The sequence below is a fragment of the Epinephelus lanceolatus genome, chromosome 2 (genome assembly GCF_041903045.1).
Source record: "Epinephelus lanceolatus isolate andai-2023 chromosome 2, ASM4190304v1, whole genome shotgun sequence".
Lineage (NCBI taxonomy): Eukaryota > Metazoa > Chordata > Actinopteri > Perciformes > Serranidae > Epinephelus > Epinephelus lanceolatus.
In genome coordinates, this window is record NC_135735.1 from 251448 (window position 1) to 267561 (window position 16114).

The 16114-nt window shown below is 45.6% G+C and overlaps 1 protein-coding gene across 8 annotated transcripts in view; it reads right to left on the reverse strand.

Annotated features, from left to right (window-relative positions):
• Positions 1–16114, reverse strand: part of vps13c (vacuolar protein sorting 13 homolog C) — a 126343-nt gene that overhangs the window by 100363 nt on the left and 9866 nt on the right. For 5 of the 8 annotated variants that reach the window (XM_078172930.1, XM_078172934.1, XM_078172927.1 and 2 more), the window contains 6 exons: positions 13376–13477; positions 9024–9086; positions 7677–7751; positions 6938–7047; positions 6383–6442; positions 1541–1600 (listed from right to left, as the gene is read on the reverse strand). In XM_078172930.1, the coding sequence (XP_078029056.1) occupies positions 1541–1600; positions 6383–6442; positions 6938–7047; positions 7677–7751; positions 9024–9086; positions 13376–13477 (470 nt within the window). The remainder of the gene's footprint in view (positions 1–1540; positions 1601–6382; positions 6443–6937; positions 7048–7676; positions 7752–9023; positions 9087–13375; positions 13478–16114) is intronic. The other 3 variants (XM_078172938.1, XM_078172936.1, XM_078172942.1) reach the window with 1 other exon arrangement.

The window sequence follows — 16114 nt, forward strand, 5'->3', positions numbered from 1 at the left end:
AGGGCACAGGAGAACACAGGAGAACACAGGAGAAGACAGGAGAACACACAGGAGAACACACTGGAAAACACAGGAGAACACTCAGGAGAACACACAGGAGAGCACAGGCGAACACTCAGGAGAACACTCAGGAGAACATACAGGAGGGCACAGGAGAACACAGGAGAACACAGAGGAGAGCACTCAGGAGAGCACTCAGGAGAACACAGAGGAGCACACACAGGAGAACACACAGGAGAACACTCAGGAGAACATACAGGAGAGCACAGGAGAACACTCAGGAGCACAGGAGAACACTCAGGAAAACACACAGGACAACACTCAGGAGACCACAGGAGAGCACACAGGAGAACACTCAGGAAACCACAGGAGAACACTCAGGAGAGCACAGGAGAGCACACAGGAGAACACAGGAGAGCACAGGAGAGCACACAGGAGAACACAGGAGTGCACAGGAGAGCACAGGAGAGCACACAGGAGAAGACAGGAGAACACACAGGAGAACACACTGGAAAACACAGGAGAACACTCAGGAGAACACACAGGAGAGCACAGGCAAACACTCAGGAGAACACTCAGGAGAACATACAGGAGGGCACAGGAGAACACAGGAGAACACAGGAGAACACTCAGGAGAACACAGAGGAGAGCACTCAGGAGAGCACTCAGGAGAACACAGAGGAGCACACACAGGAGAACACACAGGAGAACACTCAGGAGAACATACAGGAGAGCACAGGAGAACACTCAGGAGCACAGGAGAACACTCAGGAAAACACACAGGACAACACTCAGGAGACCACAGGAGAGCACACAGGAGAACACTCAGGAAACCACAGGAGAACACTCAGGAGACCACAGGAGAACACTCAGGAGAACACAGGAGAGCACACAGGAGAACACAGGAGTGCACAGGAGAACACAGGAGAGCACAGGAGAGCACACAGGAGAACACAGGAGACCACAGGAGAACGCAGGAGAGCACACAGGAGAACACAGGAGAGCACAGGAGAACACAGGAGTGCACAGGAGAACACAGGAGAGCACACAGGAGAACACAGGAGAGCACAGGAGAACACAGGAGTGCACAGGAGAGCACAGGAGAGCACAGGAGAACACAGGAGAGCACAGGAGAGCACACAGGAGAACACAGGAGTGCACAGGAGAGCACACAGGAGAACACAGGAGAGCACACAGGAGAACACAGGAGAGCACAGGAGAGCACACAGGAGAACACAGGAGAGCACACAGGAGAACACAGGAGAGCACAGGAGAGCACACAGGAGAACACAGGAGAGCACAGGAGAACACAGGAGAGCGCACAGGAGAACACAGGAGTGCACAGGAGAACACAGGAGAGCACAGGAGAACACAGGAGAGCACAGGAGAACACAGGAGTGCACAGGAGAACACAGGAGAGCACAGGAGAACACAGGAGAACACAGGAGTGCACAGGAGAACACAGGAGAGCACAGGAGAACACAGGAGAGCACAGGAGAACACAGGAGAACACTCAGGAGCACAGGAGAACATGTCTCACCTTATAGATGATCTTTGCCGCTTCATTCAGGATACAGGACCTCCAGTTCTCATCTGTCGTCTGGAATAAACAAACAACAGGTAAACAACACCTGAGTCTGTGTGTGTCTGTGTGTGTCTGTGTGTGTGTGTGTGTGTGTGTGTGTGCGCGTGTGTGTGTGTATGCTTATTTTGATATGGATAGAACTTCATACACACGTGCAGCAACGTGTGTGTGCATGCATGATTAAAGGCGCTGTATGTAAGAATGTGGCCAAAACGGTTACTGCACTCAAATTCAAAATACTGAGGAGACTGCTAATGCTTTGTACCAGGACACTGCTAACGCTGCTGCCGGGATACAGCTGAGGAGACTGCTAATGCTATGTACCAGGACACTGCTTATGTTGCTGCGGGATACAGCTGAGGAGACTGCTAATGCTATGTACCAGGACACTGCTTATGTTGCTGCGGGATACAGCTGAGGAGACTGCTAATGCTATGTACCAGGACACCGCTAACGCTGCTGCCGGGATACAGCTGAGGAGACTGCTAATGCTTTGTACCAGGACACTGCTAACGCTGCTGCCGGGATACAGCTGAGGAGACTGCTAATGCTATGTACCAGGACACTGCTTATGTTGCTGCGGGATACAGCTGAGGAGACTGCTAATGCTATGTACCAGGACACTGCTTATGTTGCTGCGGGATACAGCTGAGGAGACTGCTAATGCTATGTACCAGGACACTGCTTATGTTGCTGCGGGATACAGCTGAGGAGACTGCTAATGCTATGTACCAGGACACTGCTTATGTTGCTGCGGGATACAGCTGAGGAGACTGCTAATGCTATGTACCAGGACGCTGCTTATGTTGCTGCGGGATACAGCTGAGGAGACTGCTAATGCTATGTACCAGGACACCGCTAACGCTGCTGCCGGGATACAGCTGAGGAGACTGCTAATGCTTTGTACCAGGACACTGCTAACGCTGCTGCCGGGATACAGCTGAGGAGACTGCTAATGCTTTGTACCAGGACACTGCTAACGCTGCTGCCGGGATACAGCTGAGGAGACTGCTAATGCTTTGTACCAGGACACTGCTAACGCTGCTGCCGGGATACAGCTGAGGAGACTGCTAATGCTTTGTACCAGGACACTGCTAACGCTGCTGCCGGGATACAGCTGAGGAGACTGCTAATGCTATGTACCAGGACACTGCTTATGTTGCTGCGGGATACAGCTGAGGAGACTGCTAATGCTATGTACCAGGACACTGCTAACGCTGCTGCCGGGATACAGCTGAGGCATAGATATATATACGTAGATGCCGCACCCTGGCTTGTGGGCTGCGTCAATACCGCCGCCATCTTGCCTAGGTGTTCTGACCGGTTCAGACCCGTGTCAGACTCGGCAAAAATGCCACATTTTTGCTCTGCATTTGGGTGTACCAACGAAAGAAGTGCGAAAACCAAGCAGAAGGGAATAACATTCCACAGGTAAGAAGTTGTTTTACAATATTTTACTGTTACGAAAATGTTTAATGAGATATATATCTCAAAAAGTGATCCTTGTTTTAAGCTAATCAAGTAACGTTAAAGTAACTGTCCTGATCTGGTCCTAATGCCAAATTAAGCTAACGCTATGTCACACAACTTAAAGAAAAAAGGTTAACATTTATATAATATTACTTATAAAATTATGATGCTTTGTCAAACAGCTATGTCGGCGTATGTGTTATTCCAAATTGTCAACTATCTGTTTCATGGCACCAAAGTGACATAATGCAGTATTACGTTAGTAGTTAACTTGTGGCCTGAATTGTAACGTTAACTACAAATTATGTGGAACTGCGTTTTTCTGACACACTTATTTTGTGTGTAGTTTCCCAAAAAACACAGATAGGAGACGGGCATGGGTAGCAGCAGTGAGGAGAAAGGACTTTGTCCCGAGTGACTCCTCAGTCATCTGCAGCTGTCACTTCAGACCTGAGGACTTCGACAGGACTGGGCAGACTGTCCATTTAAGGGACGGAGTGACTCCTTCTGTATTCAATTTTCCCGAGCATCTCTGCAAAAAATAATACTAGCTACTGTACACTGTGTATATTTTTTGTAAATATGACCTAATAATGTAAACAGTTCTGTGTCCAGGCTCCCATGAGCACTGTGGTCTTATACATATGAGATTAAAGCAAAATGTTGTGTAAACATGCAGCTCTAAGTCATTTATTTTCACTTGTACAAAACCAACATTTGTTAATCAGAATCTACACTGCAGCTCGGCACAACCCTGCTGATACACTATTTTTTGCACATTGTGTGAAATGTGAATAAACATTTATAGCTAATCAAAATTAATAATTAAATGACATCATGGTGGGCATTGTACATCTAGTAAGAACAAAAGAATATTTATTACATGGGGAAAGTTTAGTTTAAATGTGTTGTAGAACTATTACTGTTACTTTATCTACATAAGATCAAATATTTTGGTATGAAAAGCTGCATTTTTTATTTAACCAAGTATCCTGTATCATAACTACATGTCTGACAATTGTAACAAATCAAACCGCATGAAAATCGGTTGAGAATTCAGCGAGTAATGATGATTTTAATCATAAATAATCTCCTGCCTCAATAGACATACATGCATTAGGCAGCGCGGCTCCACCTGGGCAAGATGGCGGCTGCGTTGACATATCGCTCCAATGAGGAGTGCCGTTGAATGCGGCATCTACGTATATATATCTATGCAGCTGAGGAGCAGCCGGCTGCTAATGCTATGTACCGGGACACTACTAATGCTGCTTGCCGTGCTGCTGTAGCTCAGTCGTAACTGTAACTGATGCTGAGATTCTACTGACTGCGTGACTGGTAGACGGCGGTGGGTGGCGCAACAGGCCAAAACACAAATTCAAAACATAAACATGATTTGCAGACTGTAAAATTTTTTTTAAATGCAAATATTCTGGCTGTACTATTGTTGTCGGTGAGATCAGTATGTTATATAAACATTATTCCTTAGTCTCTGTGACATATTAGGAGGATTTTATGACTACTTGCTTTATATTTCTTACATATAGCTCCTTTAAAATAGTAAATTTTGGTGCAGCAGTCATCACGCTTACACATGCAGGTGCACACGTGACCGTTATAAGTCAATGGGGAAACTACATGACACGTCAGGCGTTGCTTTGCTGCACAGGGGCCTGTATCACGAAGTGAGATCGACCTTTCCTGGGTTACCCAGACCTATCCTGGGTTGACTAACCCTAACAATGGCAATCAGGATAATCGGTATCACGACGCTGGATATCAACTCGGTAACTCAACCCAGGGTTGCTTTATCAAGAGCCGTGAACGCACACGCAGCGGACCAATCACAATCATGAGAGAAGCGCAGCGTCACTGAGCGTCACTGAGCGTCCTCACAGAGCGCCGTACGTGAGGGGAAAAAAAAGTATTTCTCATGTGAGGATCAGAGATTAATTCTACTAAAATATGAGGAGAAGAAAAGCAACATTAGAGAAAAGGCCAACACCGTGGCAGCTGCAGGAGGAGGAAACATGAGTGGCAACGCATAACGGGATGAATAATGTTTAGTTTCAGTTTAGATTAGTTTATTTGCACATAATGTTAAAAACAGACAGTATAACATTTACAAGACTAAAAAAAGAAAAGTGCCGGAGAGGTTAGAAGCCACTAAAAGCTTATCAAAGAAATTCCCCTGTCAAAACATCAATGAAATCACATGATAGAGAAGAAAAAGAAACGGGTGAGGAAAGAAGAAATAGAGGAGGAGAGAGGGAAAAATCAAGACCAAACAAGGCAGCAAATAAAATGATGTGCAGGTTAAATGACTCATCACTGGTTCAAGTAGCTACAGTACCTGTACCTGTACATCTGACACTGATCACACCCTTGAATCCCATGAAATCAATGCTGCGCAGATGAATTGCGTGTATTACAATTATCGTCTAACATCATTGCGTCTGATAAATTGGTCTTCTTTGTCATAACGTTATATATGCTACAATAAAGCCTAAAGCTGACGCCACAATTAAATCATATCAACACCAAATTGATAGTCTGAATAAAATCATCCTGATATTGAGCTGTGTTAGAAATTAACAGCTGCACAAAAATATAGCTAGTGTCCCTCTTTAAAAAACAAAAAGGAAAATCCCTCAAACACCATGAAGTGTAGACATGATAGGCTACTTTCCACATTTCCAGCAGCAAAGCTGTCAATTAGGCCCATTATCTTTAACAGGGATCATTTCCTCCAACAAAACAAAATGTTGGCACTAATTAATGGTGCTATTAAGTGTCTGCAAATGATCAGTTTCTTTCTTATGAAGGGGTGGGATGAAAGTTCCACTTCTTTCCACTCCTTTTTGAACAATCTTTTCATTGTCTGTTGTTGTTGCTTTCTTTTCTTTTTTAATGTTCAAAATAAACTTTCAAATCAAAATCAATCAAATGAATTAAACTTCCCGTCATGACTGGGCTGCATTTCTGTCAGCCATCAACAGCTGATTGGCCAGTGGGTGGTGCTTTTTATAGGATCAGATTCAACCCTGAACTTACCCTGCTCCGGAGCAGGATAGCCGTTCAGAGTAAGTTACCATGGTGATCTACCCCGATAAGAACTGAACCGGCTTCGTGAGACCGAAAACCCAGAGTTAACCCTGAAGTTACCTCGCTAAGACATTAATCCTGCTTCCTGATACAGGCCCCAGGTGTCAAAGCACGCGCGTGTGACACGTTCAGTCGCACGTATATTGAAACGTATGGTACTCCATAGTGTGTATGTGTGTGTATGTGTATGTGTGTGTATGTGTGTGTGTGTGTGTGTGTTACCTGCAGGCTGAGCTCGGACAGTGTAACTCCCATGGACAGGGGGCGTTGTGGGTCTAACAGCTGAAACACAAACACATCACAGGTTCACCTGCTGAAACCTCACTTCCTGTTTGATGGAATCACCTGTCCGTCACTACGACAACACCACAGTGAACAGGTGGGTTCTACAAGTGATAACTGTACACCTGGATGTGAACCTAGACCTGGACGTGAACCTGAACCTGGTGCTGGACCTGGAACTGAACCTAGACCTAGACCTGGACCTGAACCTGGACGTGAACCTGAACCTGGTGCTGGACCTGGAACTGAACCTAGACCTAGACCTGGACCTGAACCTGAACCTGAACCTGAACCTGGTGCTGGACCTGGACCTAGACCTAGACCTAGACCTGGACCTGAACCTGAACCTGAACCTGAACCTGGTGCTGGACCTGGACCTGGACCTGAAACTGGTGCTGGACCTGGACCCAGACCTGAACCTGAACCTGAAACTGGTGCTGGACCTGGACCTGGACCTGGACCTGAACCTGGTGCTGGACCTGGACCAGTACTCACGTCGTCCTCGTAGCGCAGGTGGATGCTGCTGATCTTCACCTGCAGGTTTTTGATCACCTGAGTCGCCAGTTTCTCCACAAACGTGTCCTTTTTCTCCTCCAGAGGTTTTTCTGAAACAGACAGAGGACTGTGAGGACATGAGACAGGACAGAGACCTGAACGAAAAAACCGAGACAGGACGTCCGTCAGCTGATCGGACCTGAGCCTGAACAGAGACCTGAGACAGGACATTCGTCAGCTGATCGGACCTGAACAGAGACCTCAGACAGGACGTCCGTCAGCTGATCGGACCTGAGCCTGAACAGAGACCTCAGACAGGACGTCCGTCAGCTGATTGGACCTGAACAGAGACCTGAGACAGGATGTCTGTCAGCTGATCGGACCTGAACAGAGACCTCAGACAGGACGTCTGTCAGCTGATTGGACCTGAACAGAGACCTGAGACAGGATGTCTGTCAGCTGATCGGACCTGAACAGAGACCTGAGACAGGACGTCTGTCAGCTGATCAGACCTGAGCCTGAACAGAGACCTGAGACAGGATGTCTGTCAGCTGATCAGACCTGAGCCTGAACAGAGACCTGAGACAGGACGTCCTTCAGCTGATCGGACCTGAACAGAGACCTGAGACAGACAGGAAGATCTAATGTCTTCATGATGTGAGGAGGATCAGAGTCTTCGTCTGGTTCAGTCTGGACTCTGTTAGGTGGGACAGGTGGGACACCTGAGGTGAAGACGTACCTGTCTTGTTGTTGTGTCGTTTCAGCTTCTTCAGACCTTTTCTGGTCTTTTTGTGTTTTTTGGATCCTTTTGGGACTTTGGCAGCGTTAAAGACAGAGACGGCAGTTAGAGACAGGAAGCCCGAAAACACAGACAGGAAGCAGGAAGCACTTTAATCTGAAGGTTAATGGAGACAGGTGGAGGCAGGTGAAGACAGGTGGAGGCAGGTGAAGACAGGTGAAGACAGGTGGAGACAGGTGGATGCAGGTGAAGACAGGTGAAGGCAGGTGGAGGCAGGTGGAGACAGGTGAAGGCAGGTGGAGACAAGTGAAGGCAGGTGGAGACAGGGGAAAGCAGGTGGAGACAGGTGGAGGCAGTTGGAGACAGGCGGAGACAGGTGAAGACAGGTGGAGGCAGGTGAAGACAGATGAAGATAGGTGGAGACAGGTGGAGGCAGGTTAAGACACATGAAGGCAGGTGGAGGCAAGTGGGGACAGGGGAAGACCGGGGAAGACAGGTGGAGACAAGTGAAGGCAGGTGGAGACAGGGGAAAGCAGGTGGAGACAGGTGGAGACAGGTGGAGGCAGTTGGAGACAGGCGGAGACAGGTGAAGACAGGTGGAGGCAGGTGAAGACAGATGAAGATAGGTGGAGACAGGTGGAGGCAGGTTAAGGCACATGAAGGCAGGTGGAGGCAAGTGAAGACAGGTGAAGACCGGGGAAGACAGGTGGAGACAGGTGAAGGCAGGTGAAGGCAGGTGGAGGCAGGTGGAGACAGATGGAAGTAGGTGGAGACAGGCGGAGACAGGTGGAGGCAGGTGGGGGTAGGTGGAGACAGGTGGAGGCAGGTGGAGACAGGTGGAGACGGGTGGGGGTAGGTGGAGACAGGTGGAGGCAGGTGGAGGCAGGTGGAGACAGGTGGAGGCAGGTGGAGACAGGTGGAGACAGGTGGAGGCAGGTGGAGACAGGTGGAGACAGGTGGAGGCAGGTGGAGACAGGTGGAGACAGGTGGAGGCAGGTGAAGCAGTTCAAACTGAACTTAAGCAGCTATGAGACACACTGACTAATCAACATGTTTAATTTTAAATAAATCCCATAATCCTCTTCTTCAACACTGTGACAGATATCATCAGGTTAATAACAAACAGGACTCTGAGGAGTTTCATTTAAGGGATTCCTCCTCTCATATAAGGGATTATTTATAACCATTAACTCCTGTTGAAGAACACATCAGTTTCATTTAATCTGTAAATGTTGTTTAAGAACTTTTTCAAACTCAATCTGAAGTTTTAAAAACTGTTTACAGTGTTTCTCTTTAAATGTGTGTGTGTGTGTGTGTGTGTGTGTGTGTGTATGTGTGTGTGTTTACCACATTGAGGCTCCTTGTAAACAACACTCTCCAGGCTGAACAGCAGATCTCCAGTTTGAGACGCTGACAGCAAACGCAGCATGAACAGTACAAACAACACGTTAATATGTTCATCCATCCATCCATTCACTCATTCATCCATTCATAAATTCATCATCCATCCATCCATCCATCCATCCATCCATCCATTCATAAATTCATCATCCATCCATCCATCCATCCATCCATCCACTCATCCATCCATCCATCCATTCACTCATTCATTCATCCGTTCATAAATTTATCATCCATCCATCCATCCATTCATTCATTCATCCATCCATCCACTCATTCATTCATCTGTTCAAAAATTCATTATCCATCCATCCATCCATTCACTCATTCATCCATCCATCCATCCATCCATCCACTCATTCATTCATCCATTCATAAATTCATCATCCATCCATCCATCCATCCATTCACTCATTCATCCATCCATTCACTCATTCATTCATTCATCCATTCACCCATTCATAAATTCATCATCCATCCATCCATTCACTCATTCATCCATCCATCCATCCATCCATCCATTCACTCATCCATTCACCCATTCATAAATTCATCATCCATCCATTCATCCATCCGTCCATCCATCCATTCACTCACTCACCCCCTGAGCTCAGCCTGATCAGTATCTTCTCTCTGTACGAACTCTCTGAGCTCTGTGATGTGTCTGAGACGACCTGATCTGTACCTGGTCAGTGAATCAGTCCCTGAGTCACATGACTGACCCGTGTTTCACTGAGCGGATTATTCCACCATCTGTACCTGTTACTCAGGTTACATTAATAAATGATTCTGATTGGCCGCTAGCTGGCGGGGCGTCTGATATATAATTGTACATGGACAACTTTTTTAATGTCTTGTTGTTCTATTGTCTTGCATGTGCTCAATTTGAATGTGCTTTAACCCCCAATGTCTCTACATCTACTACTGTCATCCATCACAACTGATCACAACCACAACAAGCTCTATGTACTGGACTCTGCACTGCTACAGGCTGACACACTATCCACACAGTGCTTACAGCCCCCTCTCCCCCGTCTGCTTGTTACCTGGTTGCACCCAGAAACAAGACATAAAGCTTACACATACATAAGGCACTGGAGGCAACATGATGTGTGCAATATTACTGTTATGTGTCGCTGGCCGACTCTATGCTGCGACGATAAGATGGTTATGTGTTTTAATGTATCTTAAATTGTAATTGCATATTCTGTGTGTACTGTATTGATTTTTTATTACTTTTTAGGAACTATGCTGATAAACATCTGGCAGGGGGACTACCAATGTAAATCAGCCCCTGGCTGCAATTGGGTGCATCTACATTTTCTTTTTTCTTCTTTAAAAGGAATGTTCATTGATGTACACTGTCCCTTCTTAAACAAATAAACTATTAAATAAATAAATGGTCGCCGTGGTTACCGTCAGCTTCAGGATGGAGACACACAGGAGACTGTGACACTGAGCTGACAGGAAGTAAACTGACTGAGCTCTGCTGTCGTTCATGGTGTGTGGTGAGCTGTGGACGGGGCATGATGCACGACAACCTCAATACTCAATACAACCTCAATAAATGTTTTGTATTGAACTTATAAAACTAAACAAAGGTTTCTGTGACACACAAACATTTTCCTAAGTGACTGCAGCTTGTTTATGTGTTTGTGTTATTTATGTTTGTGCTGTTTATCTGTTTGTGTGTTTGTGTTTATGTGTTTGTGTTATTTATGTTTGTGCTGTTTATCTGTTTGTGTGTTTGTGCTGTTTATCTGTTTATGTTGTGTATCTGTTTGTGTTGTTTGTTTGTGCTGATTGTGTTGTTTATCTGTTTGTGTTGTTTACCTGTTTGTGTTGTTTATCTGTTTGTGTTTGTGTTGTTTACCTGTTTGTGTTTGTGTTGTTTATCTGTTTGTGTTTGTGTGTTTATGTTGTTTATCTGTTTGTGTTGTTTATCTGTTTGTGTTTGTGTGTTTGTGCTGTTTATCTGTTTGTGTGTTTGTGCTGTTTATCTGTTTATGTTGTGTATCTGTTTGTGTTGTTTGTTTGTGCTGTTTGTGTTGTTTATCTGTTTGTGTTGTTTACCTGTTTGTGTTGTTTATCTGTTTGTGTTGTTTACCTGTTTGTGTTTGTGTTGTTTATCTGTTTGTGTTTGTGTGTTTATGTTGTTTATCTGTTTGTGTTGTTTATCTGTTTGTGTTTGTGTGTTTGTGCTGTTTATCTGTTTGTGTGTTTGTGCTGTTTATCTGTTTATGTTGTGTATCTGTTTATGTTGTTTGTTTGTGCTGTTTGTGTTGTTTATCTGTTTGTGTTGTTTACCTGTTTGTGTTGTTTATCTGTTTGTGTTTGTGTTGTTTACCTGTTTGTGTTTGTGTTGTTTATCTGTTTGTGTTTGTGTGTTTATGTTGTTTATCTGTTTGTGTTGTTTATCTGTTTGTGTTTGTGTGTTTGTGTTGTTTATCTGTTTGTGTTTGTGTTGTTTATCTGGGGCCTGTATCACGAAGTGAGATCAACCTTTCCTGGGTTACCCAGACCTATCCTGGGTTGACTAACCCTAACAATGGCAATCAGGATAATCGGTATCACGACGCTGGATATCAACTCGGTAACTCAACCCAGGGTTGCTTTATCAAGAGCCGTGAACGCACACGCAGCGGACCAATCACAATCATGAGAGAAGCGCAGCGTCACTGAGCGTCCTCACAGAGCGCCGTATGTGAGGGAGAAAAAAAGTGTTTCTCGTGAGGATCAGACAATAATTCTACTAAAATATGAGGAGGAGAAAAGCAACATTAGAGAAAAGGCCAACACCGTGGCAGCTGCAGGAGGAGGAAACATGCGTGGCAACACATAACGGGATGAATAATGTTTAGTTTTAGTTTAGATTAGTTTATTTGCACATAATGTTAAAAACAGACAGTATAACATTTACAAGACTAAAAAAGAAAAGTGCCGGAGAGGTTAGAAGCCACTAAAAGCTTATCAAAGAAATTCCCCTGTCAAAACATCAATGAAATCACATAATAGAGAAGAAAAAGAAACGGGTGAGGAAAGAAGAAATAGAGGAGGAGAGAGGGAAAAATCAAGACAAAACAAGGCAGCAAATAAAATGATGTGTAGGTTAAATGACTCATCACTGGTTCAAGTAGCTACAGTACCTGTACCTGTACATCTGACACTGATCACACCCTTGAATCCCATGAAATCAATGCTGCGCAGATGAATTGCGTGTATTACAATTATCGTCTAACATCATTGCGTCTGATAAATTGGTCTTCTTTGTCATAACGTTATATATGCTACAATAAAGCTTAAAGCTGACGCCACAATTAAATCATATCAACACCAAATTGATAGTCTGAATAAAATCATCCTGATATTGAGCTGTGTTAGAAATTAACAGCTGCACAAAAATATAGCTAGTGTCCCTCTTTAAAAAACAAAAAGGAAAATCCCTCAAACACCATGAAGTGTAGACATGATAGGCTACTTTCCACATTTCCAGCAGCAAAGCTGTCAATTAGGCCCATTATCTTTAACAGGGATCATTTCCTCCAACAAAACAAAATGTTGGCACTAATTAATGGTGCTATTAAGTGTCTGCAAATGATCAGTTTCTTTCTTATGAAGGGGTGGGATGAAAGTTCCACTTCTTTCCACTCCTTTTTGAACAATCTTTTCATTGTCTGTTGTTGATGCTTTCTTTTCTTTTTTAATGTTCAAAATAAACTTTCAAATCAAAATCAATCAAATGAATTAAACTTCCCGTCATGACTGGGCTGCATTTCTGTCAGCCATCAACAGCTGATTGGCCAGTGGGTGGTGCTTTTTATAGGATCAGATTCAACCCTGAACTTACCCTGCTCCGGAGCAGGATAGCCGTTCAGAGTAAGTTACCATGGTGATCTACCCCGATAAGAACTGAACCGGCTTCGTGAGACCGAAAACCCAGAGTTAACCCTGAAGTTACCTCGCTAAGACATTAATCCTGCTTCCTGATACAGGCCCCTGTTTGTGTTTGTGTTGTTTATCTGTTTGTGTTGTTTATGTTTGTGTTTGTGTGTTTGTGTTGTTTATCTGTTTGTGTTTGTGTGTTTGTGTTGTTTATCTGTTTGTGTTCTGTATCTGTTTGTGTTGTTTATCTGTTTGTGTTTGTGTGTTTGTGTTGTTTATCTGTTTATGTTGTTTATCTGACAGCAGCGAGAGAACGAGCAGTAGAGAGCAGAGAGGAGACAGAGAGACACCGGCCAAGTCCTCAGGTGTTACACACTCAGGTCAGAGGTTAAAGGTCAGAGGTCAGCCCATCTTACCTCTGCTGGCGGCCTTCTGTAGCGCCTCCTCGATGCGCTGCAGCTCCCTCTGCTTGGCCTCCTGCTGATATCGCTCCTCCTTTGCTGCATCGTATTTTATGGCTGTTTAAACACAAACAGAACGGAACAGGTGAGTCTGATGGAACAGGTGTTAGATCCCACCCACCTGATGATGTTGCATTCACACTCTGTCTGCAGAATGGGAAAAACACCTGCTAGGTTCTACAGAATCACAACCTCCCAGAATCAGACAACAGGAACCAGTAAAGTCTGGATTTCAGAGGATAATCCCAGATTAGAGACCAGTTAGATCTACACAGACCAGTTAGATCTACACAGACCCAGATACAGAGACACACAGAGACACACAGAGACACACACACAGACACACAGAGACACAGAGACACACACAGAGACACACAGAGACACACAGACACACACAGAGACACACAGACACAGAGACACACAGAGACAGAGACACACAGAGACACACAGAGACACACACACAGACACACAGAGACACACAGAGACACACAGAGACACACAGACACACAGACACACACAGACACACACAGAGACACAGACACAGAGACACACACAGAGACACACAGAGACACACACAGAGACACACAGAGACACAGAGACACACACAGACACACAGAGACACACAGACACACACACACAGAGACAGACACACACAGAGACACACACAGAGACACAGAGATACACAGAGACACACAGAGACACAGAGACACACACAGACACACAGAGACACACAGACACACACACAGACACACACACAGAGACACACAGAGACACACACAGAGACACACAGAGACACACACAGAGACACACAGAGAGACACACAGAGACACACACAGAGACACACAGACACACACAGACACACACAGAGACACACACAGAGACACACACAGACACACACAGAGACGCACAGAGACACAGAGACACAGAGACACACACACAGAGACACACACAGAGACACACAGAGACACAGAGACACACACAGAGACACACACACAGAGACACACACACAGAGACACACAGAGACACACACAGAGACACACACAGAGACACACACAGAGACACAGAGACATACACACAGAGACACACACAGACATACAGAGACACACAGAGACACACACAGAGACATACACAGAGACACACACAGAGACACACAGAGACACAGAGACACACACAGAGACACACACAGACACACACAGAGACACAGAGACACACACAGAGACACACACAGACACACACAGACACACAGAGACACACAGACACACAGAGACACACAGAGACACAGAGACACACACAGAGACACACACAGACACACACAGACACACAGACACACAGAGACACACAGAGACACACACAGAGACACAGAGACACACACACAGAGACACACACAGAGACACAGAGACACAGAGACACACACAGAGACACAGAGAGATACACAGAGACACACAGAGACACAGAGACACACACAGACACACAGAGACACACAGACACACACACAGAGACACACACAGAGACACACAGAGACACACACAGAGACACACAGAGACACACACAGAGACACACAGACACACACAGAGACACACACAGAGACACACACAGAGACACACAGAGACACAGAGACACACACACAGAGACACACACAGAGACACACACAGAGACACACACACAGAGACACACACACAGAGACACACACAGAGACACACAGAGACACACACAGAGACACACACAGAGACACACACAGAGACACACACACAGAGACACACAGAGACACACAGAGACACACACAGAGACACAGAGAGACACACACACAGAGACACACACAGACATACAGAGACACACAGAGACACACACAGAGACATACACAAAGACACACACAGAGACACACAGAGACACAGAGACACACACAGAGACACACAGAGACACACACAGAGACACAGAGACACACACAGAGACACACACAGAGACACAGAGACACACACAGAGACACACACAGAGACACACACAGAGACACACAGAGACACACACACAGACACACACAGAGACACAGAGACACAGAGACACACACAGAGACACAGAGACACACAGAGACACACACAGAGACACAGAGACACACACAGAGACACACACAGAGACATACACAAAGACACACACAGAGACACACAGAGACACAGAGACACACACAGAGACACACAGAGACACACACACAGACACACACAGAGACACAGAGACACAGAGACACACACAGAGACACAGAGACACACAGAGACACACACAGAGACACAGAGACACACACAGAGACACACACAGAGACACAGAGACACACACAGAGACACACACAGAGACACACACAGAGACACACAGAGACACACACACAGACACACACAGAGACACAGAGACACAGAGACACACACAGACACACAGAGACACACACAGAGACACAGAGACACAGAGACACACACAGAGACACACACAGAGACACAGAGACACAGAGACACACACAGAGACACACACAGAGACACAGACAGATACACAGAGACACACAGAGACACAGAGACACACACAGACACACAGAGACACACATACACACACACAGACACACACACAGAGACACACAGAGACACACACAGAGACACACACAGAGACACACAGAGACACACACAGAGACACACAGAGACACACAGAAACACACACAGAGAC